Source organism: Taudactylus pleione, unplaced genomic scaffold (genome assembly GCF_031769625.1).
Source record: "Taudactylus pleione unplaced genomic scaffold, aTauple2 ptg000130l, whole genome shotgun sequence".
NCBI lineage: Eukaryota > Metazoa > Chordata > Amphibia > Anura > Myobatrachidae > Taudactylus > Taudactylus pleione.
In genome coordinates, this window is record NW_028284532.1 from 1,873,224 (window position 1) to 1,900,304 (window position 27,081).

The following is a 27,081-nucleotide window of genomic DNA, read 5'->3' on the forward strand; positions in this document are numbered from 1 at the left end:
GAATCCAGCCTTCAGTTCTGCTGCACTCTTCCTGGATAAGGGAGAGATACAGGCAAGAAACAGTTAAACGGCAGCCACGCTGTTATCTACAGGCGCTTGCCACGTATAGAGAGAGAGAGCCCGCGCTGCTTAGGCTCCGCCCCCTTCTTCATGCCCTAAGGGCTCCATTATGGCTGCTATGTGGTCCATTCCCCCCTCCCCTCCGTGCTACCCGCATGTATCAGCGGGGAGAGGGGAGAAGCAGGGAGCCGCGTGCATCAGCGGGGAGAGGGGAGAAGCAGGGAGCTGCGTGCATCAGCGGGGAGAGGGGAGAAGCAGGGAGCCGCGTGTATCAGCGGGGAGAGGGGAGAAGCAGGGAGCCGCGTGTATCAGCGGGGAGAGAGGAGAAGCAGGGAGCCGTGTGTATCAGCGTGGAGAGGGGAGAAGCAGGGAGCCGCATGTATCAGCGGGGAGAGAGGAGAAGCAGGTAGCCGTGTGTATCAGCGTGGAGAGGGGAGAAGCAGGGAGCCGCGTGTATCAGCGGGGAGAGGGGAGAAGCAGGTAGCCGTGTGTATCAGCGTGGAGAGGGGAGAAGCAGGTAGCCGTGTGTATCAGCGTGGAGAGGGGAGAAGCAGGTAGCCGTGTGTATCAGCGTGGAGAGGGGAGAAGCAGGGAGCCGCGTGTATCAGCGGGGAGAGGGGAGAAGCAGGGAGCCGTGTGTGTAGCACTGTGTACACACAGCTTCCCTTAGACAGCGCAGGGTAGCGCCGACAGTGGGCTTCCCTTACACAGCGCACAGGTGTAGCGCTGTTTAACTGTGCTATGCACACACCAACACAGCGCAACATGCTGTGTTAGCGCTGGGCAGCGGGGCAGGAGCCGGGGGATGCGCAGCTTGTTACTCACTACGTGTCCCCTGTAGTCTCTCTCTGGCAGGTCAGCAGTCTTCTCTTCTTGTGTGAAGACTTAGCTGTGGCGATAAGGAGCTGTCAGAAGCTCTTGTAATGAGCCCTGTGCACTCCTTCCTGGTGTTTGCTAAAACACCAGGGCGCCAGGTACCCAGACCCCACCTTTTAGATAGGTGGTGAAGGGTACCTACAGGAGTGTAAAAGATGCTTTTAAATAAAAAAAATTAAATAAAATAAATGTATTTGCTGGAGCACAGCATAATGTGACCAGCTCCATGAGGCACATTTTCTAAACTGAGGGCTGATGGGGCATAGAGGGGGAGGAGCTTGACACTTCTAGATTATTTTTAAGTGCCAGCTCCAGTTATCCACGCCTCTATACCCAGCGTAAGCACCTCCAGTGTCCCCTAGTGGATGAAAGAGAAATTTTGTTTGGTATACAATTCTGCTATTCTCCTGCCTTCTGAAGAAACCGCTGCCCTTAATAGCAGAGAAATGCGTTAAGCCGCCTATGACTATTTTATTGCCGTAATAATAGATCTCCTGTCTACCAGCTGGACAAGTGTGACAACTTATCATACTCCCTCCTGTAGAGTGAATCCTTTCTTCCACCATCAGTGTGTCGTTTGGAACTGCGGAAGTGGTAAGATCGTAATTAAGGAGACTGCTACACTTCTCGCAAAATCATATGATTTTTAACACCACTTGATACTGTGGGCTGCTATCTTGGATGTCATTAATAATACTAACTATGAGAAAAGTAGAGTTCTATATTATAGCTGGTGCTATTGTTTCTGGAGACAAGGAGGAAGTTTTCTATTAAAGGCTATTGAACTGTGTTTTATTTAAGGATACAAACTGGCTGCCCCCAAAACTGGGCTTATATAAAGCTGAGTTTTTCTTATTAGCAAATTTTTACCAAATAGTATTGAAGACTACAATACATTTCAGATTGTTTATAAGTGTATACTGTGCAATATTATTTATGTGAATATGTATTCTTTTTATTAAATACTGATTTTTTATATTTTTACACGCTCCTTGTTATTTAAGGATAGCAGTTAATGTGTTTGTAGTATATCAGAGTTATATATACAAAATAGCTGTTTAACTTGTACACATTTGTAAAAAATTGGATTATATATGCTCCTGAATTTTATTTGTTTGTTTTTACATTGAATTTAAAAAGTCCCTTTAAATAATAAGGTGTGCTGTGGTGAAGAATAAAAATACAAAAAGGTGTAATAACATGTAGTGTGTAAATGTACTCATTAAAATGCATTATTACAACTTTATATATCAGTTTTCAGAACACAATCTGTCATGTTCATAATTTTGCTCTTCAAATTGAAAATGTGCTCTCCTCAGTGATCAGCCAACATGGAGATCGCTGTTGGATTTATTAAGAAAGGATAATTAACCCATTGTACATAGAGGTTTTATTTACAGATAATATACATTTTAATTGTTTTCTATGCCTGTGCCTGGAAATGTAAAATATATAAAGAAAGCCTTACAAAGTCCTTATGGAAAACCACACAGCTTTTACTAAATAAACAAAAATAATTTTGGAGGTTAAAAGACTGAACATATCAGTAGCGCTGTATAGTGTGGAGTAGAGGAAATTGAATAGTGATTAAATAAGAGCAGCCAAAACAAAAACAGGAATCAAAGCATAGGACAATGTAAAATCCAAAGCATAAACTTAATGTACAGTACATACAAAATAATAAAAGCTCACAAAAAGAACATGCTAGAGGTGAGAGACAAGGACGCATAGGTGAACAAGATTGGGACAGGGGAAAGTACAAGAACCCTGCTCGTTAGAGTTTACAATCTTAAGGTGCATACACACGTAAAGATTTTCTGTCCAACCATCCAACTAGTTGATTGGTTGGAATGAAAATCTGGTAAGGTATGAAAGCAAACGCCAATCAGCAATTTGCTCCCAAATGCCGGAAAATCGACAAAAACTGTTGTGTGAACAAATTGTTTAGATCAAACATTTAACAAACTTGTCTGAACGTCCATTTTCATTTGTTTTCCGGCATGTAGGAGCAAATTGCTGATCATCAGTTACTCCCATACGTTACCAGATTTTCATTCCAAGCAATCAACTAGTTGGATGGTTGGACAGAAAATCTTTACGTGTGTACTCAGCTTAAGGCCCACTGATAAAAGAAATTCTACAGGTCCCTGCAGACCACCTACCTCCGATTGTGCTCTCCTGGAATTCATGAAACTGTCCCTTGACAAAGCGCAATACCAGACTGGACTTCCCCACGGCAGATTCACCCAGCAAAACCAACTTGAACTGGCAGATCTTACTGGCCTGTGACTGACCATTCGGCCTTGCTGCTCCTCTCCCGGCCATTTCCTTGGAACAATTTACAAGGAATGCTCCAGAGGATGGAGAACTGTAAGAACCTTTTTGGGCTTGTGCTGGTGACAGGCAGCAGATTCAAAGGCAGGATCTAGAATGCAGTAAAAATTACCCATTATCAAATTGGATAACCCTATTCATTTATCGTACGGTCTCAACAAAAACTAAAGTTGCAAAAGATTTTTGCATAATGTATGAGCTGTAGGTAAAAAGTGATAATGACTGATAAATGTCCTGGTGAATACAATTGTGAGAACTAGAATAAAATTCATAGCGGTATTTACAGATCACGAAACAAAAATTACAACCTTCTAACACAAAAAATGAAAATTAATACAGTGTTATTTTAATGGGGATGAAGTTAGCATGTTGAGATGGTTAACATGTTCACACCTGAAGGTTTGTGGTTAGTATAAAAATTGGGTGTCGATATAACGTACTGGGTGACATTATGGTGTCTAGATAATGACTGTTGACATTTTGATCATCGACAAAATATACTGAACCCAAATTAACGACACGGCATGTCATGTCATTTGATAAAATGCTGTATATTAAAGGTATACCAGCTGCCTGCGCACGGTACAGAGAGCCACTATTTGGGTTGATATAATATAGAATGCATCCTATCAAGATGCTAGAAACTACTGACGTTAAGAATGACAACATCATGTGATGCCAATAGTTTCTAGTGAAATGAAGCAATCTTTTGAATATTGGACGATCATACAAAATGGCTACATCCACTGTATGTATTATGCCAAGTTGTAACTAGACTTTTGGTGCCCTGTGAAAGAGCAGCGGCGCCTCTGTCTTCCTTATTTTCAAATAGGGATGTAAGATGCATGGGCAAAAAAGGGGCGTGGTCTCATGGGAAGGGGCCATGACCAATCTGATTTGTCCCGTATGATGAAGGGGTACCGACCCTGTGGTGCCACTGTTATCCTGAGGTCACTGTTAAATACAGTGTAAATCCAAGGCTGCAGTAATTATACACAATACTTATGCAGTATAACTCACCAGCTCTAGATGTAGGAGAGCCCTAATAAAGCTGCACCTGCAGCAGGATTTGCACATGCCTGGAGCAGGCAGTGTAGATCACAGACTGAAGGTATAGAAAGAGTGCTGCTTGTAGTGTATATGCAGAAAATATCAGCTGTGGTGAGATCCATGTATGTACCCTGTGCCGGCAGCTGAACTCACTGACAGAGGTACTTGAAGTGTGCTGGTAACACCTGGGTCAGGAATCTGTGGCTATGCCTATCAGGGCTGCCATCAGAAATTGTGGGGCAGATAGCTGTGTTTGTGTGTGTAAGGTGTCTGACTGCCATGTATGACAGTAATTTGAAATGTATGTGTTAACTGAAAGAGGATGTGATTGTAGGTGCTTTTGGGGAGGCGGCCGGATGGAGGGGGGAGTCAGCCAGGGAGGAGATAGGGGAGGCCAGGAGATGGCAGGGATAAAAGAAGAGGAAGTTACAAATGGGAAGATTGTAAACCAAAAAATTGACAGGCCTAAGTAGCACCCCTGTCCTGCGGGGCCCTGTGCTGTGGCACGTCGCACCACCCTAGTTATAAGTGTGGTATTGTTTCATGTAAACGTTTGTGAAAATCTTGTATGACTTGCTCTGTATGCGCCCTGCTTTAACAATACTTGGTTAAAAATAAATAATTGCTGGGTTAATAGAGTAAATTCCAACCAAGCCTCTGTGTGTAGGTTCTCCCCATGTTTCCTCTAAGTACTCAATATCCTCCCACAGGCCAAACATATACTGGCAGGTTAGGTACTAGAATATTTTGTATAGTACCTGCGTAAAATAGCTGTATATTATAGTATTGTGTTAGAGAGCCAAAATGCTGTTAATTGGATGGGAATAAAACAAAGTGCCTCATACTAAGGCAAACAGAGTAAATATAGTGAAATATCCCTTGGCGCATTAATGGGGGATATGGGGAGCAGTAAGGTGTAGAGTATTGAAAGATAAAAGGTAATAGGTAATAGGTGAAATGGAATAAAAGGTAATAGAAAATAATTCTAAAAAAATAATCTGCCTCTTCTCTATATACTAAAATGTAAATGAATGGTGTACTTGTAAAACATGAATACCTGTAATACAAAGCTCAATATATTGCTCTGATATTAATGTGCTGTACATCTATATATGTATTAGTTATATGCAGTCAGTTAAATGTACACAGTAGAAAAAAAATAAATAAATCTGTAAACCCTAAAAAAAACCCTGCACTTATGAAGTCAGAATCAGCAAAATAAATAAAATTACATTCATTCATAAAACAGTATTTATTATACATTCAAAAAGAATGTCAGACAACTATTGTATGGAGTAGAAAGTCTCTATAGTTAATACACTATCGCACTGCAGTGACATGCAAAAGAAAGGGGTGGCCTGATGAAGCCCAATGTATGGGTGAAACATGTAGCTTCTAACAGCATTTTTCACCCACTAGTGTGCTGCGAGCGGTTGTCAAGTGTGCTGCGAGGTCAGCGAAGTCAGAGTTGACTTTACTTGTACTGCTAGCCTGGGCAGTGTTGGGTTCTTCTGGGAGGCTCAGGCGTGCCCTGTCCGTGACCTATGGAATCGCGGCGGCATGACATAGGTCACGCATGCCATGTTGTACACCCACCTGCTCACTGCTCCCGGCTCTGCACTGTGTACTCGCTCTGCACTGTGTACTCAGGGTCTCATTCAGACCCGCTCACAAGCGCCGATGCACTCGCAAGTGGGTCGATGTAGAGGCCCTGCGCACGCGCAGTGGCCACACTGCGCACGCGCAAGCCCCGAAGCGAGAGAAATTCTCTCGCTCCGGGGCTTACTACAAAAGGGGTGGCCGTCGATGGTGATCGACAGCTCGCACCGTTTTGTAGGCGGGGCGGTGGCTTGCCAAACGGAGGCGTTCCCAACGGAACGCCTGCCGTTTGGGGGAGGCCCCACTGTCATCACTCGTGATGTCAGTGGTGAGCTTCCGGCTCTAATAGAGCCGAAAGCTCACTGGGGCTTGCGACAGACAAGACCCTATCACAAGGGTCTCGTCGCAAGCCCCGATGGTCACGATGGTCTTCACATTTGTATTGGTATGTTAATTGGCTTCTGACAAAAATGGACCTTAGGGTGGGTGTGATAAGAAATTTAGGGCCCGATTCAGCTGTGGCCGCACTATCGCTGTTATTAACATAGTAGCAGCTGCGATAGCTCTAATATGGTAATGCAGCGGGAGGCGTCATGCCTCCTACATGCACTACTAATCCGAGTTGTGTTCTACAATGCAATATTAGATCATCTGCGATCCCATCGGCCAGTTAAGTGACCCTTGGAGTCACACAAGAGGCTAGGAAATCTTAGTGAGCCGATTGAGAACATGGCCTCCTCATTCCCCCACCGCCATTTTGGGGAGCGGAGGCCATCGCATCCCCGAAGCGGCAGCAGACTGATAATCACTGAGTCTGCTGCCGGACTGTGAGCGATATCACAGACCGGTACTGCACATGTCCAGCGCATACGTAGATTCCTGAACGTCGGGAATCTGTAAAACACTTCCATGCGTACTCTGCTGAATCAGGCCCTTAGGCTAGAAGCTCCAATGAGGCAGGGACTGAAGAACAGCAAGTGAGCACACACAAGAGGTAGGCCTCACCCTCTGCAATAATGTAAAGTGCTTTTGGAAAAGAGAGAATTATTATTAGTTCTGTAAGTGTTATTAAGTACCATTTTTCCAAGCCAATGCAACTATATGATCTGAAGTGACAGTATATAAATGCATCATGTGAATAGACCAGACTAGTTAGTATAATGCATGTTAAATCAAAAAGAGAAATAAAAAGTAGAAATCATCTGATTCAATCTGTATGGATCCTATGACAAACATGAGTAAAATAAGAGTACCACTATGTCATTAGAGCACCGTGGTCATCGCAGGGGGACTTGGGTAACTGGCACTTGCACATTCTTCCACAGTTGCCAATAAAATTTTAACAAAATAAAAAAAGAAAGGAAAGAAGGAAACAAAGGCTGAGTGCAAAAGTTAATCTTGTGACCAGAGCAGGCAAGTCAATATCACATGGTTAAGGGTTTTTGTAATTATTATTTTATTCTGAGCACATTAACCTCATCACCTAGAAAGCTGAGATTTGTGTGGCAACGGGGGCATGATCAGCCACCCTGACAGTGAACTTTCTTTCTTTAAATGTGAAGATTAATATATAATCTCAGAAGTTGGGTGCAATGTGCACTCTATTTACAACTGCCCGTATGCCTGTGACCAAGCCAGACCTGATTCCAGTGTCACCAACAATCCACTATAAAGAACTAATAAAACCAACTCCCTGTTTGTCTTTATCTAGCACAGATGTTATATTATACATTAGAAGAGTGACAGCTAGTGGTCATAATAAAACTTTTCAAACTTTAGTTACAAAAAATACAGTTTGAGTAGAATACGACAGAACCCGCACACTGGATGCCAGACTTTATACTGTGCAGAGTTCCCATTAGTCTTCATTCTAGCACCCTGCACCTGTCCCAACCCGTGCAGTTCCGCTTTCCTGCTTGGGGTGTCGCTCTCTGTCCTGGTGCTTCTAGCACACAAACTGCTCAAACTCAGCCGTTTGTTGCATCAGCTGAGTGTGCTAAAAACACCAGAGCAGAGAGCGACACCCTAGGCAGGAAAGAGGAACTGCACAGGTTGTGACAAGTACAGGTTGCTAGAATGAAGACTACCCATCATTGGATGCTTGTCAGTATACAGAACCCACACTCAATGGATGCCAGCCTATATACACAATACAGAAATCCCATTACTGGATGCCTGTCAGTATACAGCACAAAATCCAGTCTTACTGGATGCCTTTATAGTCCAGAGGTTCCCAATCACGGTCCTCAAGGCTACCCAACAATTCATGTTTTAGAGATATCATGGTTGAACACAGGTGACTTAGGCCCTCATTCAGAGCCACTCGCTATTTGCGGTCGTTCGTTCTAAAACAAGGGGTGGCTATTCAAATGAACCGTTCGCTGTTTGCGGTCTGTTCACGCCTCTAGGTCTGAACGAGCGAACAAAACTTGCGTTAGTTTTTTTGAAAAATACGCCCCCTGGCCGCTCGCATCCTAAGTCATGTCCGCTATTTATTAGATTAATCGAGTACATCGACCAGGGTATGAACTGCTCGCTATTCTTGTGGTTGGTGTTTGCTACCACAATTTTGCGAGCAGTTCTGGCTATAAAAGAACCCAGTGACGTGGTCAATGACGCTGCTGTTTTAAATATGCACACCCATAAAACGCCCGTTTTGACCTTTAAGCACGCCTGCGATCGGCTCTCCACTCCCCGTTTTCAAGCACCTTCCCCTGTTACCACCCACATACGCCTCTTTCTGTCACTCAAATTATCAGACATTCGCTATTTTGCGAGCACATGAATTTCGGCCGCACTGAGTGGTTCGCGCATGCGTATAACGATCCGTACGCATGCGCAGTTGGGCAAACATCGCTCAGAGCGAACGAGCAGCCACTTGCGTCCGGCTCTGAATCAGGGCCTTAATTAGTACCTCAGTCAAATTGATTTAATCACCTGTGCTCGACCATGGATATCTCTAAAACATGAGCTGATGGGGAGCCTTGAGGACCACGTTTGGGAACCTCTGTTTTATACAGTTTAGAGACCACCATCATTGGATGCCTAGTAGTACACAAAGCTCACTCCACTAGAGCTCCCATCTTTGTATAAACCAGTATACAGTAGAGAACCAACTTATCCAACTCCTTTTAGTACTCCATGCACAGCCCCAAACTACCTGCTGCTCACTCATATACACTGTGCTTATTCACCTCCAACGTCAGCCACCTGCAATGTCTCCTCCATGACATTATCTCACTTGCTACTATTTGTGCTGCCTCTTTTTTCACTAAAAACTAAATTCTTATTTGAACCAATGCAAAGTAACCTCTAAACCTTGCATATACGGTCTGATTTACCATTGCTTTTGCCTAGCCTCACAACTTTGAACTTCTTTTTTTATTACTCATTTTCAAAACACGTATATTTCCCTCAATAAAAAAAACTAAAAAATAAATAAACTCGGCATCAAGCATACGCATTCACCAACTGTGTTCTTTCACCAGCATTTTTGAAAAACCTTCAACACGGTTGTTCTCACACATACACTATTCTTGCCTCATCCACACCGTGACCATGTTTTCTTCAAATTCTCACTTTACTCAGTGCCTACCTAATCCTTTATTCTGCCCCCTGTTCCCACCTCTATCCTTTCCCCCCTAGTCTCCTCCCCTTCTCTCCCCTCATTCCTCCCCTCTGCTTCCCTCCTTCTCCTCTCCCATTACTCCTCTTTCATTCTTATCTCTCCCACAATGGTCCTACTACCCAACCACTAAGCTCAGCACCCACCCTCCTCTCCCCATCACTTCACCACACCTTCATCTACATCACACTAATCTTCCTGCCTCTCCTACAAATGCATCCAACCTCTCTTGCCTATTGATCACTTCCTTCCACTCCTGCCTCCAAGATCTCGCCCGTGCTGCTCCCTTCCTCTGGTACTCTCTCCCTCTCCGACTCTCCACAAATCTTCAAACGGGGTCTCAAGACGCACTACTTCAAAGCCTTCCAGCTCTCATCCTAACCTGCTGCTTACATGCTTCTTCCTCACTGTCTACCCTGTGTCACACCCCCCCCTCCCCCCTATAGTATGTAAGCTCGTGTGAGCAGGGCCCTCTTCAATTATGTGCTTTTCCTTCCCTCACTCATACCATCATCTACTCAAAACTCTCCACAAGGTCACTTAACACTTGGTAGCTGACGCCCTACTGCTTTTTTAAGTGTTATGATCGCTGCAGCAATGTCTATAAACTATGTTCTTATTCTGTATTGTCTTGTACTGTAGGTGACTTTTACGAGTTTGCTCATTTGTTAATGTACTTTGTGAGGCTCTGCGGAACCCTTGTGGCGCCATATAAGGATAATAATAACAAGAATATCCAGGTGCACTCACAGCACTTCGATCCGTTCCCCAATGAGTGAACACTGAATGCTGGAGGGTCTTTCTTTTTATACATTCCTAATTCTTTGTTCATACTTAAGAAGGTTCTCCTCATCAGGTCAGCAAGATTTGAGATCAATAGATTTCCAATACAGGGTTACCTGGCCAAACCAACAGGGTCCCTGCTTTAAACATGTGTGACTATATAACTCCCTCTTAGCCCCCCCACCTTTCTGATTAACTCTCCCAGCTGTAAAAAATTATTTGCATACACACGGTCAGATTTGCCAGATGTGTCAGACAAATGATCTGAACGATTTGACCAACAATTTGAACTATGAATGATTTTTGACTGCATTAAAATTACTGAAATCGTCCAAAACTGACTCAAAAACACATCAGATGTCAGATATCGTTATCGGACCATCGGGAACGCGCATCGTTCAAACATGTAAAATATGTCAGATTTTCCTTCAGATATGAACGATTTTTAAAATCATTATCGTTCAGATCTGAAGAAAAATCTGACCATGTGTATGCACCATTACACACATTCTGCTCTTCAAAGATCACAAGACCATTTCACATTTTCCTCAACTGGTCAAAGGGTCCCATAACTGTCTGTCAGGAGATCAGACACAGTTATATAAACATTCCCAAATCACAGGAATTGACATAGATCGTTATCAACCCCTCTTCCTGGGGTAGCTGTCTTCAAAGGGTCGTAAACCGCAGCCTATCCATCAGCCTCTCTGGACACATGTAGGGCAATCAAATGCAGCAAATTGACATACCATGTTTATACAGAATATAAATGACAGAACGGCACACATTGTACGATATAATATTTTGTGAGGGCCTCTTCGCCACACATACAGTCAGGTCCATAAATATTGGGACATTGACAGAATTTTCAGATTTTGGCCTCTATTCACCACCACAATGGCTTTGAAATGAAACAAACAATATGTGCTTTAACTGCAGACTTTCAGATTTAATTTGAGGGTAATTACATCCAAATCAGGTGAACGGTGTAGGAATTACAATGGTTTCTATATGTGCCTCCCACTTTTTAAGGGGCCAAAAGTAATGGGACAAACTAAACAATCCTAAATCTAACTTTCACTTTTTAATACTTTGTTGCAAATCCTTTGCAGGCAATTACAGCCTGAAGTCTGAAACGCATAAACATCACCAGACGCTGGGTTTCATCCCTGGTGATGCTCTGCCAGGCCTCTACTGCAAATGTCTTCAGTTCCTGCTTGTTCTTGGGGCATTTTCCCTTCAGTTTTGTCTTCATCAAGTGAAATGCATGCTCAATCGGATTCAGGTCAGCGGATTGACTTGGCCATTGCATAACATCCCACTTTTTAGCCTTAAAAAAAAAGTCTTTGGTTGCTTTTGCAGTATGCTTCGGGTCATGTCCATCTGCACTGTGAAGCGCCGTCCAATGAGTTCTGAAGAATTTGACTGAATATGAGCATATAATATTGCCCGAAACACTTCAGAATTCATTCTGCTGCTTTTGTCAGCGGTAACAATCAATAAATACAATGGAACCAGTTCCATTGGCAGCCATACATGCCCACGCCATGACACTACAACCACCATGCTTCACTGATGAGGTGGTATGTTTTGGATCATGGGCAGTTCCTTTCCTTCTCCATACTCTTCTCTTCCCATCACTGTGGTACAAGTTGATCTTTGTCTCATCTGTCCATAGGATGTTGTTCCAGAACTATAATGGCTTTTTTAGATGTTGTTTGGCAAACTCTAATCTGGTCTTCCTGTTTTTGTGGCTCACCAATGGTTTACATCTTGTGGTGAACCCTCTATATTCACTCTTGTGAAGTCTTCTCTTGATTGTTGACTTTGACACATATACACCTACCTCCTGGAGAGTGTTCTTGATTTGGCCAACTGTTGTGAAGGGGTTTTTCTTCACCAAGGAAATTATTCTTCTGTCATCCACCACAGTTGTTTTCCGTGGTCTTCCGGGTCTTTTGGTGGTGCTGAGCTCTCCGGTGCGTTCTTTCTGTTTAAGAATGTTCCAAACAGTTGATTTGGCCACACCTAATGTTTTTGCTATCTCTCTGATGGGTTTGTTTTGATTTTTCAGCCTAATGATGGCTTGCTTCACTGATAGTGACAGCTCTTTGGAATCAGTTGCTGTCGACTCTCAATATGAGATCCAAATACAAATGTCACACCTAGAATCAACTCCAGACCTTTTACCTGCTTAATTGATAATGAAATAATGAGGGAATAGCCCACACCTGTCCATGAAATAGCTTTTGAGTTGATAGTCCCATTACTTTTGGCCCCTTAAAAAGTGGGAGGCACATATTGAAACCATTGTAATTCCTACACTGTTCACCCGATTTGGATGTAATTACCCTCAAATTAAATCTGAAAGTCTGCAGTTAAAGCACATCTTGTTTGTTTCATTTCAAAGCCATTGTGGTGGTGAATAGAGGCCAAAATTAGAAAATTCTGTCAATGTCCCAATATTTATGGACCTGACTGTACATTCAGCAAAAACACAGTGAAGTGTCAAACTTAAAAGTCTACAGAAATTATTTAACTTTCCAGTTTTAGCCAGATAGGCCGGTCCAGAGCAAACAGGATTTCCAGAAAGCTCCGAATGTCACACTGCCCTTCAAGCAAAGATCCATTCCGTAGTGTGAAGCCAACATAACAACGTTTTATATAGGTAAGTTTTGACAAGGGAGCAAAACAAAAAGGAAAACCTCTTTTTGGGGGCACTCTTATTTATAATACTATTTAAAATAAAATTTTTATTAGATATGCATTAAAATAGAAATGAAAAAATGTTCATATAGTTTTTCTGGTGATCAAGAAGACACACAGAGAGGCCTTATAAATATCCTCCTTTAAAAGAACAATTAAACAGTTTGATTCCACTTATTAATAGTTAAAATTTCTCAATATTACTCTACGTATGGGCGAAAATATTTTTTTATTATTATTAGCACCAATACTAAATAGGTGGTTTTATGTGGCAATACGTAGGCACATTTAATAGATATGTTTGTTAATACATAGGATCGTACTCGATTAGGCGCTAAATTTTGGCCGATTACGTCATTTTCGCCAATTCCATTTATCCCCGTATTCAATTTCTCCGACTTTACGCCGATGTGAAAAGTTTGTGCCTTCTAACCAGCAGAAAAGATTCGCCAATGGATACCCGGAGGAATAAAATGCAGAATTGGGGTAAACTTGCAGCAACCACAATAAACCCTTTTTACACCCCCCTTTACGCAAACTGCGTAAAAAAAACAAGAAAAACCCACAAAGGACACCCCAAAAAAGCACTGAAAAAGTGGTGAAGTTCAAAGTGGAGGTACAAATTAAAAAACTAGCAAAATAGCCTTGGGGTGGGGTCTGCAAGTATGGGGGAGGAGTTTTTTGGATTGCAGGTATTTGCTGAAGGTGCGTTTTTGGCGCTTTTTTAATGCTTGACTTTAACTACTTTAAAATATGCTTGCACCCATTTTCATGTACCCCAAATTTGATGGTACTACTTATTTTCCCCCCTAAAAGTGGCTAAATGCTATTCTTCACCACTGTCCCAAAGACGCTAAATAGCACCGATTGAGACCATTCAAAGACCCCAAATAGCTTTTGCAGGGCTATTCGGGGGTACCCATAGTGAAACCCCATGTCATAGCATCTTTTGGGGGGTGTCAGGCTGATTTCCCCAAAAATTACAGGACTTCGACATTTTCTCCAGGTCCAGTTTTCACCGATTTGGAATTGATTACGGGGATAAGCGGGGACGCGCAGGATAAGTTTTCGACGGCAAAACCTGGCCTTGGACTTTTCGCTCCTAATTGAATATGGGCCGTAGTGTGATACCACAGGTAATCAAAAACATACAGCAAAAAAATATAATTTAGACCTGAGGAAAAGTACATGAAAGGCACTGAAAAGAGACCGAGTTATCTTTTACACATCAGGGCAGTATAGCAGATAACAGAAGAATTCCATTTGATTAGCAACCAGATATATTTATATGCATATAATAGTATTAGTTAGTATTCGTTCTGCAGCCTGATGCAATATCACAGGTGGTATAATTCGAACGCCTGATGCAGTACCAAGTTTTCAGGTTTATCATTCACATATCAAAGTAGGAAGGGAATGTGTTACAACACAGGCAAGGGAGGGGAATGTGTTACTACAGGGGTGAGTGGGAGTAATGTGTTACTACAGGGGTGAGGGAGGGGAATAAATGACTACAGGTGTGAGGGAGGATAATGTGTTACTACAGGTGTGAGGGAGGGGTTGTATTTCTTCACAGGTGAGGAATGTTGAATGTGTTACAATATGGGTGAGGGAGGGAAATGTGTTACAGAGGAGAGTGAGTGGAATGTGTTAATACACAGATAAGTGAAGGTAATGTCTTACTATAGCAGTGATTAATTACTATAGAGGTGAAGGGTTAATGTGTTATTGGAGTGGTGAGATGGAAATGGAAACAGTAAATATCTAAGGTCTACCCGGGTTAAACCATGTACATAAGCAAGTAATTATATAATCAATGAGCTGTTTGTGTGACAGTTGACTCTCCCCAACCCTAGAAACTATCTGGCTTGATGATGTTGGGGCTCCGCCAGAATTCTGCTATAGTATGGTTACATTTCTAGTAATATCCTAGTACGTATTAATAAAAAACAGTTATATGAGTAGGACTATAAATACCACTTAACATTGGAGAAAAATACATGCAGGAAAAGTGCAAAAATAAATGGAAGAGCCAGACTACCAACTTTGGAAGAGTTTTATCCACATTAATCTACTCATTGGATAATAATGATGGGGAAAAACAAAAAGACAGGAAGATACAAGTCTCAAAAGAATTACAAGGTTTTAAAGTATTTAATTGGTCAATAAAAAAAGTCTACATCGAATAACTGTTGTAAACAGGATACAGGGAGGTGACAATAATTGTTCAGTAAAGCAGTAAACCTCTGCATTAGAAGTAGGGTGCCTGTGGCACCTAAGCTGTTGAACAAGTCCCAGTGTGGAACGTCACGTTCTGTTATTAGAGGTATAGGAGCATCTAACTCCAAGCACAACTGGAGAGACAGCAGTATCTGAAGGCTCACACATGGTCGCTTACTCACTGAGACATAGAAGCTCCAAGGTCTGTTACTCACTGAGCCAGTTCCACACACAGACAGAAAAATTGTACATGAAAACACACAGACGTGTCCTCATACATTATTGCTGCAGTTGCTCCAAACAGTCCCTCTCAGAGAGCCAGATCCCTTGTGACTCTGCCTGTGTCAATTGTTTTTTATGCTCAAGAATGTGTCTTATGCCAGGTATACACACACACACACACACACACACACACACACACAAGATATGTCGTCTGATCCAGGGCACATCGTCTAGTGTGTACCCTCATTGTGACTAACGATGCGCTCTCCCGTGCGACAGCGCCACTGACCGAAGAACCTGCATGCAGGTCTGAGGGGCAACAGTTAGCGAGGGCCATGCTGCATCTATCGCGCCGTCAAACGCAAGTGTGTATGCACTTGCTGATGCTGGCACCCCGCCGGGTGTCGTCGCCTACAAGGGGCCAAATTCAATTCGCTGGGAAAAGCAGAGGTCGGTGAAAAGATTGATGATTGCGCCTCATTCGCCTGTGTTTTCACCATGTGCATCCGCACTTCTCTCCGTATTCAATTCCAAAACAGGCGAAGGCGCGGATAGGCGAATGTATTTAATAACGAAACTAGCGAAAAGGACAGAATATTTTGGGGAAACTAGTCTGTACCCCAAGAAAAGCCTAACTGAGCCTGGGAATCAATATAGAAGAGTATTAATAGCCCTAATAAAAGTATTTAGTGACCTTAATATGAGTCAAATGGCTGTTACATGCATGTTTGCATAAGTGTGAATAAATGATATAATGTAATGTGAGAAAAGAAGTACTGCACTAGTATATTTTGGGGTCTCAAGTGAAAATTTAACAAAACTCAAAAATACACCTGCTGCAGCCTTAAGCAAATGTAAACCTGCAAAAACTTTTCGCCTCTAATTGAATTCAGCCCGAGGTCGGTAAACACATAGCAGAACATGGACATGTCTAATAAACATTTCTGCAGCAGCAGGCACAGGGCCTGATTCTGTAAGGATCGTAATTGCAAAGCTGCACTCAGGCAGATTTGCAATTGCGATCCTTTGCAGATATGGTAATGCACAGGATGCATCACACCCCCTGTGCATTACTTAGCCGAGCTGCGTACCATCGGCCGACTGTGGTGACCCATAGGGTCCTGCAGCCAGCCACCACAGTTTAGAGGAAGAGGCCAGGAAATCTCCATCACCCGACGGAGATCCTGGCCTATTCGCCCACCCAAACAGCGGCGGCACACCTCCGTTTCAGGTAATGGAGGCTGTCGCTGCCCCCTACCCTCCCCCAAACGGCAGCAGACTCTCAATCACTGACAGCCTGCTGACTATTTGAAAGCACACTCGCAGACCCGTTGTGCACATGCTCACAACGGGTCTGGTGCCTGCGCAGATTCCCAAACTTCGGGAATCTGCGTTCAGATTAGAGAGCACTGCTGAATCAGGCCCATAGTACCCAAAATAAGCATCGCGACGGTTAAACCCAAGGTTTGGGGCTATTGTTGACAGTGGGAAGGTTGATGATGGTATAAGTAAGGAAAGAAAAAGTACATGAGGGAAGAGGGCCCTGCTCATGAGAGCTTACAATCTAAAAGGGAAATGGGAGAGGGGGTGACACAGAGCGGAAGATATAGAGAGCAAGGAGCATGTAGCAGTGGGTTAGGATGAGAGCTGGAGGGCATTGATAAAGAAGTGAATTTTGAAGAGATGTAGAAAGTCTGATAGGGAGATGGAGTGAGTTCCAGTGGTAAGTAGCAGCACAAGTAAAATAGTGAAGGTGGGAGGAAGTAACCAGTTGGGAAGAGAGGCGGCAATCATTTGTGGAGCAAAGTGGGCGGGTGGGAATGTGAAGGGAGATGAGCTCAGATGTAAATAAGAGGATTGGGTGTGGGTTTTGTGAGTGTTATGCTGCGTAAACACTAGACAATGTGTGTACACAGCGACGGCAGATGCGACGGCATGATATATGGGGCGGTCCACACTGAACTGGTGTAAGACCGCCAGATATATCAGTCCCCCAACGCATCCAGAGGCATTGTCATCTGCCGAATCTTCAGATTGACCTGCAATGCCCAACAGCCAATGAGCTTATCAGGGTTGCTGTAGTGTCGAGGAAAGATTGTTTTTGAGCAGGGGGATGAAGAGAGTGTAGAGATGATGTGTGCTCATTTTTGCGGACTTCGGGGAAACTGCAGGTGGTGAGTTGAGGTGGAAGTTTAGTTTGATGTGAGTGGAGTTGACTGGGAGAGAAGGGAGGGTGCAGGGCATCGTGGCATAGTGGTTAGCGTACCTGCTAGGCTGTTTTAGGAGGGCGCCGCGCCCTGCCCTATTTCTGAAGGGCAGAAAGCACCCTGCCCTCCAGCGTGCCGTCTGCTGGTTCTGTCTCCATCCACAGGTCACAGTGTCCCGTGGGTGGTCAAAATGTGCCCAGCATCCATTCACTGTGACCGCAGCGCTTGAGAGCAGCCCGGCATATCCGCAAGTGCCGGGCACATCCCCAGGAGTGACGAAAGGGGGACGCATCACAAAGACATGCCCCCTTCTGGCCATGCACCCTATTTGGGAGCGCAGAAGTACCCTACCTCTAGGTCCGGCGCCCTGCCTGCTGCCGGACCTAGAGTGATCACTTGTGGTGGAGTAGCAGGACCATGGTGGAAGAGAAGTGATTGATAATGGAGTAAATCAGATATGCGGGGGAAAAGTGCCAGAGAGGTGGGAGGGAAGAAGGAGGTGGGACCAAGTGACAGAATAGAGAATTACAGGTATATAGCCACTGATTGAGAAGGAGGTTTGGGGGGGGAATTGAAAAAAATGAGACATTGTGTAGGCAAAACTACAATATAATATCATGAAGAATATTCAGGAGCAATTAGGTGTGCAAGGATATAAATAAGATAAACAATGTTAAAATTGTAAAAAGCAATGACAATGCAGACCCCCCCAACGGGCCCCAGGCTACACACACTGTCCCCCAGAATGAGATCTGCATTGCCCTGTATTTGAGGAGAGCTCTTTACAATTGGGTAAACGTATCTTAATTTAATACTACAAATATTTCCTTATATCAAATGATTATATAGGTTACATCACATTTATCTTTACAACTTGGTGTCTCTCTCCCCTTTTTATCAGTACATAGAATGTGTCTATCTATGTCTATGACATTCATTCTGACTGAATAAACAGTTGGAAAAAATGCCTCATCAATGAATCAGCTATTTAATCAATAAACTAAAACAAAAATAAAAAAGCATAAATACTTAAATCCACCTCGCTTCAATAAGACTTTTTCAGGTGTCATGAGCACTACCAGACAGAGGGCCCGATTCAGAGGGGCACGAAAAATCCCACCCTGGCTGCGATTCCGTATGCAGCGGACTTGCGAAAATATAACGACTTTGCAGAGACTCACTAGAGCACGCCCAGAATATGGTACAGACAAACCTGCATTTTTGTAGTCCCCCCCCCACGTTACCTCCCCCAAACATTGACTATCTGGCACTCACTTTGCGAAAAAAATTCCTCACTGCATCCACCATCTCAAACCCACCGGCCCAACTATGGCGCATGTGCAGTGGCACAAAAATTGCTCCACTGCGCCCGACAGACATTGTCTCCATCTCTGAATCAGGCATTGAGACAGGAGACTTACAAAGGAGGGAATTACCAGCTTATCCCAAATTTGTTATACATAACATGGCACTCAGAGGTTTAAGTACATCATGCATGGTCCAAAGGACAGGAATGTAAGCTCTGACCTAGAAAGAAATATTTGACTTATTTGACTGTGCAAATTACTCTGTGCACCAGCGAGGGCAAAACTACAATAGAAACAACTCAATTTGTAACATTTCCTTAATATTTCATTGATCTCTCTCATTAATCCACATAAACAAACATGAATAACATGCAAACATGTTTTAAACATAAAATGAACATGCAACCGGCAGCTGCCTGACCTACTTAAATAAATTCCTAAAAATAAATCTGTAAAAAATTAGTGAAATCATCACACCAAGAACAGGGTTGTTTAAAGGTGCCCATACACTGAGCGATGCACCGTGTAGGGCGACTGCCGATCCGTCAGCAGACGGTTCGTGCAGTCCCCTCTGGCAATCGTGCGGACCCCAATGACAGCACGATATGCCAGCTCCCCCTCCTCCATTTGAATGGGATCGTACATCGCATCCCAGATCAGATGGTTTTGCAGGAAGATCTTGGGATGCGATGTACGACCCCGCGGGAGCGCGCAGCACGATATCAGGTACGATATCGTGCCCATACACGGCACGATATAGCACCTATACCATGCCGATCCGTCGGATCGGCAAGTATATCGTGCCGTGTTTGGCTACCTTAAGAGAAATCCTGGATATCATCGCACTTCAGATGCTAGATCTGTTAAGAGTTCAAGGCGTATATTTACTTGACAGCTGGTTTTCAAAGACAAGCTTCATTTAGCATTTATTGCTATTGCAGCACATTGGTGGCTTTAAAAACCTGCTGTTTAGTAAATATATCTCCAAGTCTCATTGTTGTTGATATATCTGTAGTACTTTAGGAGTCCTCCGCTATCAGATTGGTGGCAGCAGTTGTCACCAAACATGGGGAACAAGTGTCCTGTTTCCAACAGGAACAATGATAGTAACAGTCACCTGGCTACACACGGCTACTTCACAGACACCCTTCTCTAGAAGGAGGTGGTTTAATTTAAGAAAAATGGTGATGGACAGATATGGTTGCAATCAACTGACTGGTTTAAAATTTGTAGAATGGCTGGTTCAAGTTTTTCAGCATCCAGCATCCTCATTCCAAGTGTACCACCCCCCCTACAGCTGTACAGAAATGCTGGTTACCAGTGGCTGCTTTATTATGGGTGGCTGATAATGCTGTTGCAGGAAGGTGGCACAGTGGACGCATTTGGGCAGCACCATTTTTATCTTATGTTACATGCCACTTTATGTAATAGGATTAGGTTGTGAGCACCTCAATGTACAGCACTCTAATAGGTTTCTAAATAATACTTGCCTCCACACAAAGGACCACAGGCACATTAAAAGCAAAGAAGCATATGTATTCTGTAAGATGCCTCATACTACATCAGGACAGCTCATTATGACCCATTTTATTTAGGCAAGGACATTCTTGAATCCACTACCAACAATAATAATCGCTCCTTGATAAAACCTCTGTGTAAAAGGCGAAACGCGTCAGTTCTAGGCACGCTCCAATGACATTTTAGATTCATATCACTGCAGAAGTTTACTTTCATCTTGGCACTGGATTAACTTGTCTTTAGATGGCACTGCTGGAGGGGTAGCAGGGATTCCCAAGGTGGGTGGCATGTGGGATTCACAGGTTCCAGACGCCCCTTGCTGGGCGTCTCTACGAATAGGCCCCGACGTAGCAATTCAATTGTTTCTCTGTTCAGGAGCCTATTCGTATTTATCGCGGTTACAAGAACTTGGGTTTAGCGACTCTGTGCTTGGCTAAACTATCTAGAGTAGTGGTTATGGCACCCAAACAAAACGTACTTTGGACACATTTCTTCTCGCACCTCAGGAGGCGGTGAGAAGAAATGTGTTCCCACGCAGCTTTAGGCGTCTGAATGGAGCAACAATTGAATTGCTCCATCGGGAGCCCATTCGTATAGACGCCCACATCTACAACAATTGAATCGCCCCCACAGTGACTGACACATGAGCACTCTTTATTTTATTTCCTCACAGTAGAATTCTGTTTTTCAGCACCAATGTTAATGTAGCATGTTGCAAAGTTATTTTTGAATGGAAACTCCAGTTTTTAAAGTCATGGTGTATCACGTTATGTTGGGTACATTCTTGAGCAACCAGGTGGCCGAATGGCTATTGCGCCGAATGAGCGCCCGATTTCCACACTTACCAATCGGTTGCTCAATATGTCCGGCCAGACATCACAACTGGGTAGGTTGTGATGTCAGTGTCGGTGGGTTCTGTGGATTATACATCAGCGTCGGCTGTGCTGCAGGGCCAATGCGATATTTCTGTGAACGACGTTGTTCACAGACATATAATTGGGTGTACACACCTGGCGATGCACTACAGATATATAGTTCACTGTCCAAACGATATATCCACAAATGTGTACACCAGGGTATACCACAAAATTTATGCACTGACGAACCCAAATATCTATGCACTTATGTTGCTAGCAAAAAGAAACATGCTGCATCCATGTGTTGGATTTGAAACTTGAAAAATATTTTATCATACATTCTGTGCAACAGTGACAAACCACAATAGTGCAAGAAGTGCCATTTATACACAAAAATATCCTTTCACTTTCAAGAAGAAGCATGTTTTCCTGAAAGCATGTGAGCTAAATACCACCACATACGTTCCTCCACCAATGTCCTCTCTCCACCACCATCCTCCCTTCCCATTGACATTACCGCTCTCTCCTCTATACCCCAAGTTCACTACCTGGGTTTCAATCTAGTCTCTGTCCCGTCTATGACTTCCACATTGTCCTCATATTGCCACTTCTCCAACATCTCCATCTCACAGCGGAACCTACCAAAACGAGCAGGGCCTTCCTACCTATATATCTGTGTGTTATTACCCAGTTTTGTTCTCTTTATGTTTCCAATTGAAAAGCGCAACGGAATATTTTTTATTTCAAATACATAAGACAATAGCAACAGAAGCTTTTATATGAGAATAAGAGAATATTGTGAATCAGATATACATCCGGAGTTTATTTAGGAAGTAATGCAAAAAAACAGTATCATTAACAATCTTAGACGATCGTATATAGCATAGTAATATATTACAGATAACTGGTTCAAATTAACTGGAGTGAAAGAGGTAAAAGAAAAGTTAAAAAAAAAAAAAAAAAAAAGTAGAGGGGAAGAAAATGGAGAAAGAAGAGAACATATTGAGAGGGGGGGGGGGAGGAAGAGTGGAGGGCTCTGCTGGTATAAACACCCCAGCAAAGTATGGGGTGTTATTATATGGTACCAAATATTAGATTTAAGAGTGTGTTCATAAGCACAAAAAACAAACGAATAAACAAAAATAAACGATCAGAACAGAAGGGCTTAAAGTCCACCCAACAAATGGGACTTGTGTGAGGGATTTTGAAAACTGTACCATGTGTTCCAAATCTGTAGGAAACGAAGGATCTATTATTAAGATATGCGGTGATCTTCTCCATACTAGCCAGGTACCAGATTTTATCAAACACTAGGCGAAGAGGAGGAGTTTCCAAACGCTTCCAATACAGTGCAACAAGGCAATGTACATGGACCAAGTACCATATGTAAAAGATCTTCTAGGCGTTCTCCTTAACGAAAGTTGAAATGATGTCTTTGAAATAAGACATATAAATATCAGACCATGCTTGCTCATCAGGTGGTGGACCAAGGTCTCTTTCCCACTGAAGTACAAACGATGGATAAGGAAACTGCCTATACGATAGGAGGAGAGAATAAATGGCAGATACAAATGTCCTGAGCTAGGCGCCTGTGGTAACACAGATTCTAGGGCTGACAGAGAGCAGAGTAATATAGGAGCCAGAGGTCACAAAATGCCTTATTTGAAAACATATAAATGGGTTCACCTCCGGGAAGTTAAAATTTAGTTATAATATCAGGTACCGACATACAGATATTATCCAAAACATCTATAATAAAACATATATTTCTACAAATCCAGGGACGAGCACGTATCGAGGATTGACCTGGTGGGAAGATAGGATTATCCCATAAAAGGTAAGGAAAGAAAGAGACGAGAGGAGTTTGAAGTGGCGGGTACACAATGAAATCTTATAATCGGACCCACCAACATCGATCCCCGTGATATAATTCGATGTGCGGATACAGGCCGCCAGGCAAAGACCAGGGGTGACAAAGGGCACCCCTGTCTAGTGCCATTCGTAATCCCTAATGCACAAGAAGCTAGTCCATTAACAGAAATCTTAGCCAATGGGCCAGAGTACAAGGCCTGAACTCCAGTGAGGAAGTCGCCACCAAACCCAAAATGCCTAAGTCTCAAACATAAAGGGCCAACTAATCCTATCAAATGCTTTCTCTGCGTCCAGAGAAAGCAAAACAGCAGGGGGTATGCAGAGAGTTTATAGAATGCATAAGGCTAATGATGCGCTTGTGTTGTCCCATGCATGTGTGCCAGGGACAAACCCCACTTATTCTTCATTATGTACAAGTTGAGGCAAAACAGTGCTTAAAAGGAAGGACAGAATTTTAGCAAATATCTTCATATCGATGTTAAGTAAAGATATGGGTCGATAGTTAGCACAATTCGTTGCATCTTTAGGTATAACAATAATCTTAGCCTCAAGAGCTAAGCTAGAGAAGGAAGCGCCTTGTAGGATGTCATTAAATAGAACCGACAAGTGGGATATAAGATGATGTTGGAAGGTCTTGTAATAGCTAGCTGTAAAGCCATCAGGGCCCGGCGCTTTTTTTCTCTTTACAGTTTTAATGGCGGTGGCAACCTCCTCCTCAGAAATGTCAGCATGGCAGTGTGAGAGGAAATCCCAGATCTCTGCAACAAAATCAGGCAAGACCCAAAAGCATAGTAGAGTTTGTCATAGAAATGAAACAAGGCTTGGGTGATGAGTTTGGGATTACGTGAAATTTTACATGTGGAGGATCGGATGGAAAGAACATTACTTTGAGCAAGTTGAGACCGCAGCCTGGAAGCCAGAAGCCTGTTGGCTTGGTCCCCTTTCTCGTAGAAAGATTGTTGAGCCATTTTAGACTCTTCTTGGCCTTAGCTGTCAAACATTCACCCTTAGCGGATGACAGAGCGGATAAGTCCACATGTGAATCTGAGTGTTTGTGTTTTAAAGAAAGAGATCATATTTGCTCTGAGAGATCCTGAATGCGTTTGGTCCGAGTTTTAGTAGCGAGTTTTAGGAAGCTCTGATTAAGTAACCCCGCATAACTGCCTTATGGGCATCCCATAAGAGCATAGGGGTAATATTTGGTTTCTTATTACATCTAAAGTAATGTGTTATTTCTTCTAGTTGGGTTTTGAGTAAGGGATTAAGAAGGAGTTTGTCATTTAAATGCCATGAGGGCTGGCGAATGGACATTTTGGGGACATTTGGGGATCAGATACAGCCACTGTAATTGGACCATGGTTGGACCACGTACTGGGGTGGGATGGAGGTGTCCAGTATACACTGGGCTGGTTCAGTGCTCAAAAATATCATGTCCAACCTTGTATATACGTCATATATGGGAGAGTAGTCGGTATAGTCTCAGGCAGTGGGTTCCTTCACTCTCCAAGCATCAAAGAGAAGGTGTTGCGATTAAAGGAGATTCAGGGAAGCAGAATTACGAGAGTGAGTGTTTTAGGGACTTAGGGAGGGGTTTGGGCCTGTCCAGGTGGCAATCAAGGGTCACATTAAAGTCCCCATCCATAACTACTAAGCCATATGGGACGGATGGGGGGGTATGGTCACAGCCGTTCAGAGAAAAGACGAAAGTAGAGGGAGTGGAGTCTAAGTCCGATGTGCAGGTAAAATCAAAAGAAGCACTCTTGGTACTAGTCATATCATAGTAAGAAAAAGGAGTTGTAGGGATATGGGGGAGGGGGGGGGGGGGGAATGTCCCAGGGAGGACAAGGAAGGTTATAGAGTCACAACAGGGATACATGTGTCTAGATGTAATGACATCACTGAGAACTCTGACAGGCTACACCAAAACGATAAATACAACCCACGGGGAACATAGTCAGGGAACCCGCGAGATACCATAACTCTAAAAATATCTGGGAGGTAGAACACACAATAAAACATTTTTTTAACAAGCCCATATAAGCAGAGCAACATCAAATCAATATACCTAAAGTTCCAAGGCAGATAAGGACACAGTGCCTCCCACCCCGTACATCGTCGGGCACATTATAGGCTAAGTACGAAACTGTAATGAAACACCCATAGGGGTGTATAGAAGTAGGAGAATCTGTACTCTGTCCTCTGGAAAATCACTTAGATCAAACAAACTGGCCGTAAGGGCACCAATATTGTAACTTCAAATACATATAGTAATATTTATGTAACAGTGGTAATAGTAGGGACCTGTATGTAAGCCCTTGAAGACCACATAACTCACAAAGTCCAGTCTTCTTCAGAATCCATGTTGAGGAGAGAGCATGAAGTCTCCAATGCAACAATGGGGGCCTACAGAGGGTAACTTGCATAAAAATACAGCAGAGAGAGAGAAAATGGAGAGGATTCAGGTGTCTGGAAGGGTGCGTGAGGTTGACCCAGATATATAGCAGTTCTGGAACCGGGCTTTATGGGGTGGGGAGGTGTTGACAGGAGGAGAATGCTGTGGAGGGGTTGAAGATCTCGAGATATGACTGATGTGAATGACCAAATATTCTCTGTAAAGCGCTGCAGAATATGAATGTGCTATATAAATAACTGGTAATATTCAAGTGTCGAAACAATTGCATTGCTTCATCGGGTGTCTTGGCAGCCAAAACTTTGCCATTAGACCGGACTTGGAGGGCAAAGGGGAAGCCCCAACAATATTTAATGTTGTTATCTCTCACAGTATCTTGGTGAAATCCTTCATTTCCCGTCGTCTTATCAGCGTGATGGGGGAAAGGTCTTGGAAGATAAGGAGCATGGATCCCTCAAAAGTAATGTAAGAGGATAGCCTGGCTTTTGTATAGCTCTGATCTTTTGCCGTGTAATAATGTAATCTCAGAATTACATCTCTAGGAGTGTTGGCGTCCAGGGATCTAGGGCGAAGTGCTCGGTGAGCCCTGTCTAGGAGCAGCATATTATCGGGAATGGAGGAAGCAAGGACGTGAAGAAGATAGTCCATTAGGTGGGCAGATTCAACAGATTCAGGAATGTTGCAAATCCGGAGATTGTTCTGGCAGCCTCTAATATCTAAGTCTTCCTGCTTATAGGCCATGAGCATCACATCGGTGCGAATTTGGGCTACTTCTTGTTCGGATTCTTGTTGAAAGGCAATAAGTTCCTCTTGGTTTCTTTCAGTAGCATCAACCCTGGAACCCAAAATAGCCACCGCTGTGTTAATTCCTGAGAGAGCATCTTGTACTTCCTCACGGATTGTCTTTTTAATATTTTTAATTTCAGTAAGAAGCATCGCAATATTAGCTGTAGTGGCTGGTGTTGAAGAGATTTCTTCATCGGAGTCCTTATCAGAGATCTCGTCAGTAGGTGAGGTATGAGAAGATGAGAGTGCATGGTTCTTAAAGTATCCAATAAGGTTATGGGATCCAGATTTTTTCCCCTTTTAGGCATGATGAGGGAGTTAGAGGAGAGAACTTCCACCGGGTAGAGAGAAGGGGGAACTCCTAAGACATCATTGGTATGCACAGGACTAGACTCCTGATATAATATTACATATCCAGCGGTATAGATGAGCTGTAGATATATGAAATTTGTGTTACATACAAAAAAGTGTAGTTATAGAGATATACCACCAGGTGGAGCTGTAGCTTCAGAATTGGCAGCAGAAGAAATAAGTAATATAGTAAAACGTGAGAATCTTGGTATATATGGGGGGCAAATTATGTTCACCCATCTCTGGGGACCCACCAACCAAATCACCCCTGGACCACAGTGGTATTGGGTCCCTGTTG

General features: G+C 43.3%; 1 protein-coding gene across 1 annotated transcript in view; it reads right to left on the reverse strand.

Annotated features, from left to right (window-relative positions):
* RAB5B (RAB5B, member RAS oncogene family) overlaps positions 1-27,081 on the reverse strand; it is an 80,736-nt gene that overhangs the window by 32,760 nt on the left and 20,895 nt on the right. Inside the window, exon 2 of the mRNA XM_088473071.1 lies at positions 3,099-3,361. Within this exon, the coding sequence (XP_088329197.1) occupies positions 3,099-3,261 (163 nt within the window). The 5' untranslated portion in view covers positions 3,262-3,361. The remainder of the gene's footprint in view (positions 1-3,098; positions 3,362-27,081) is intronic.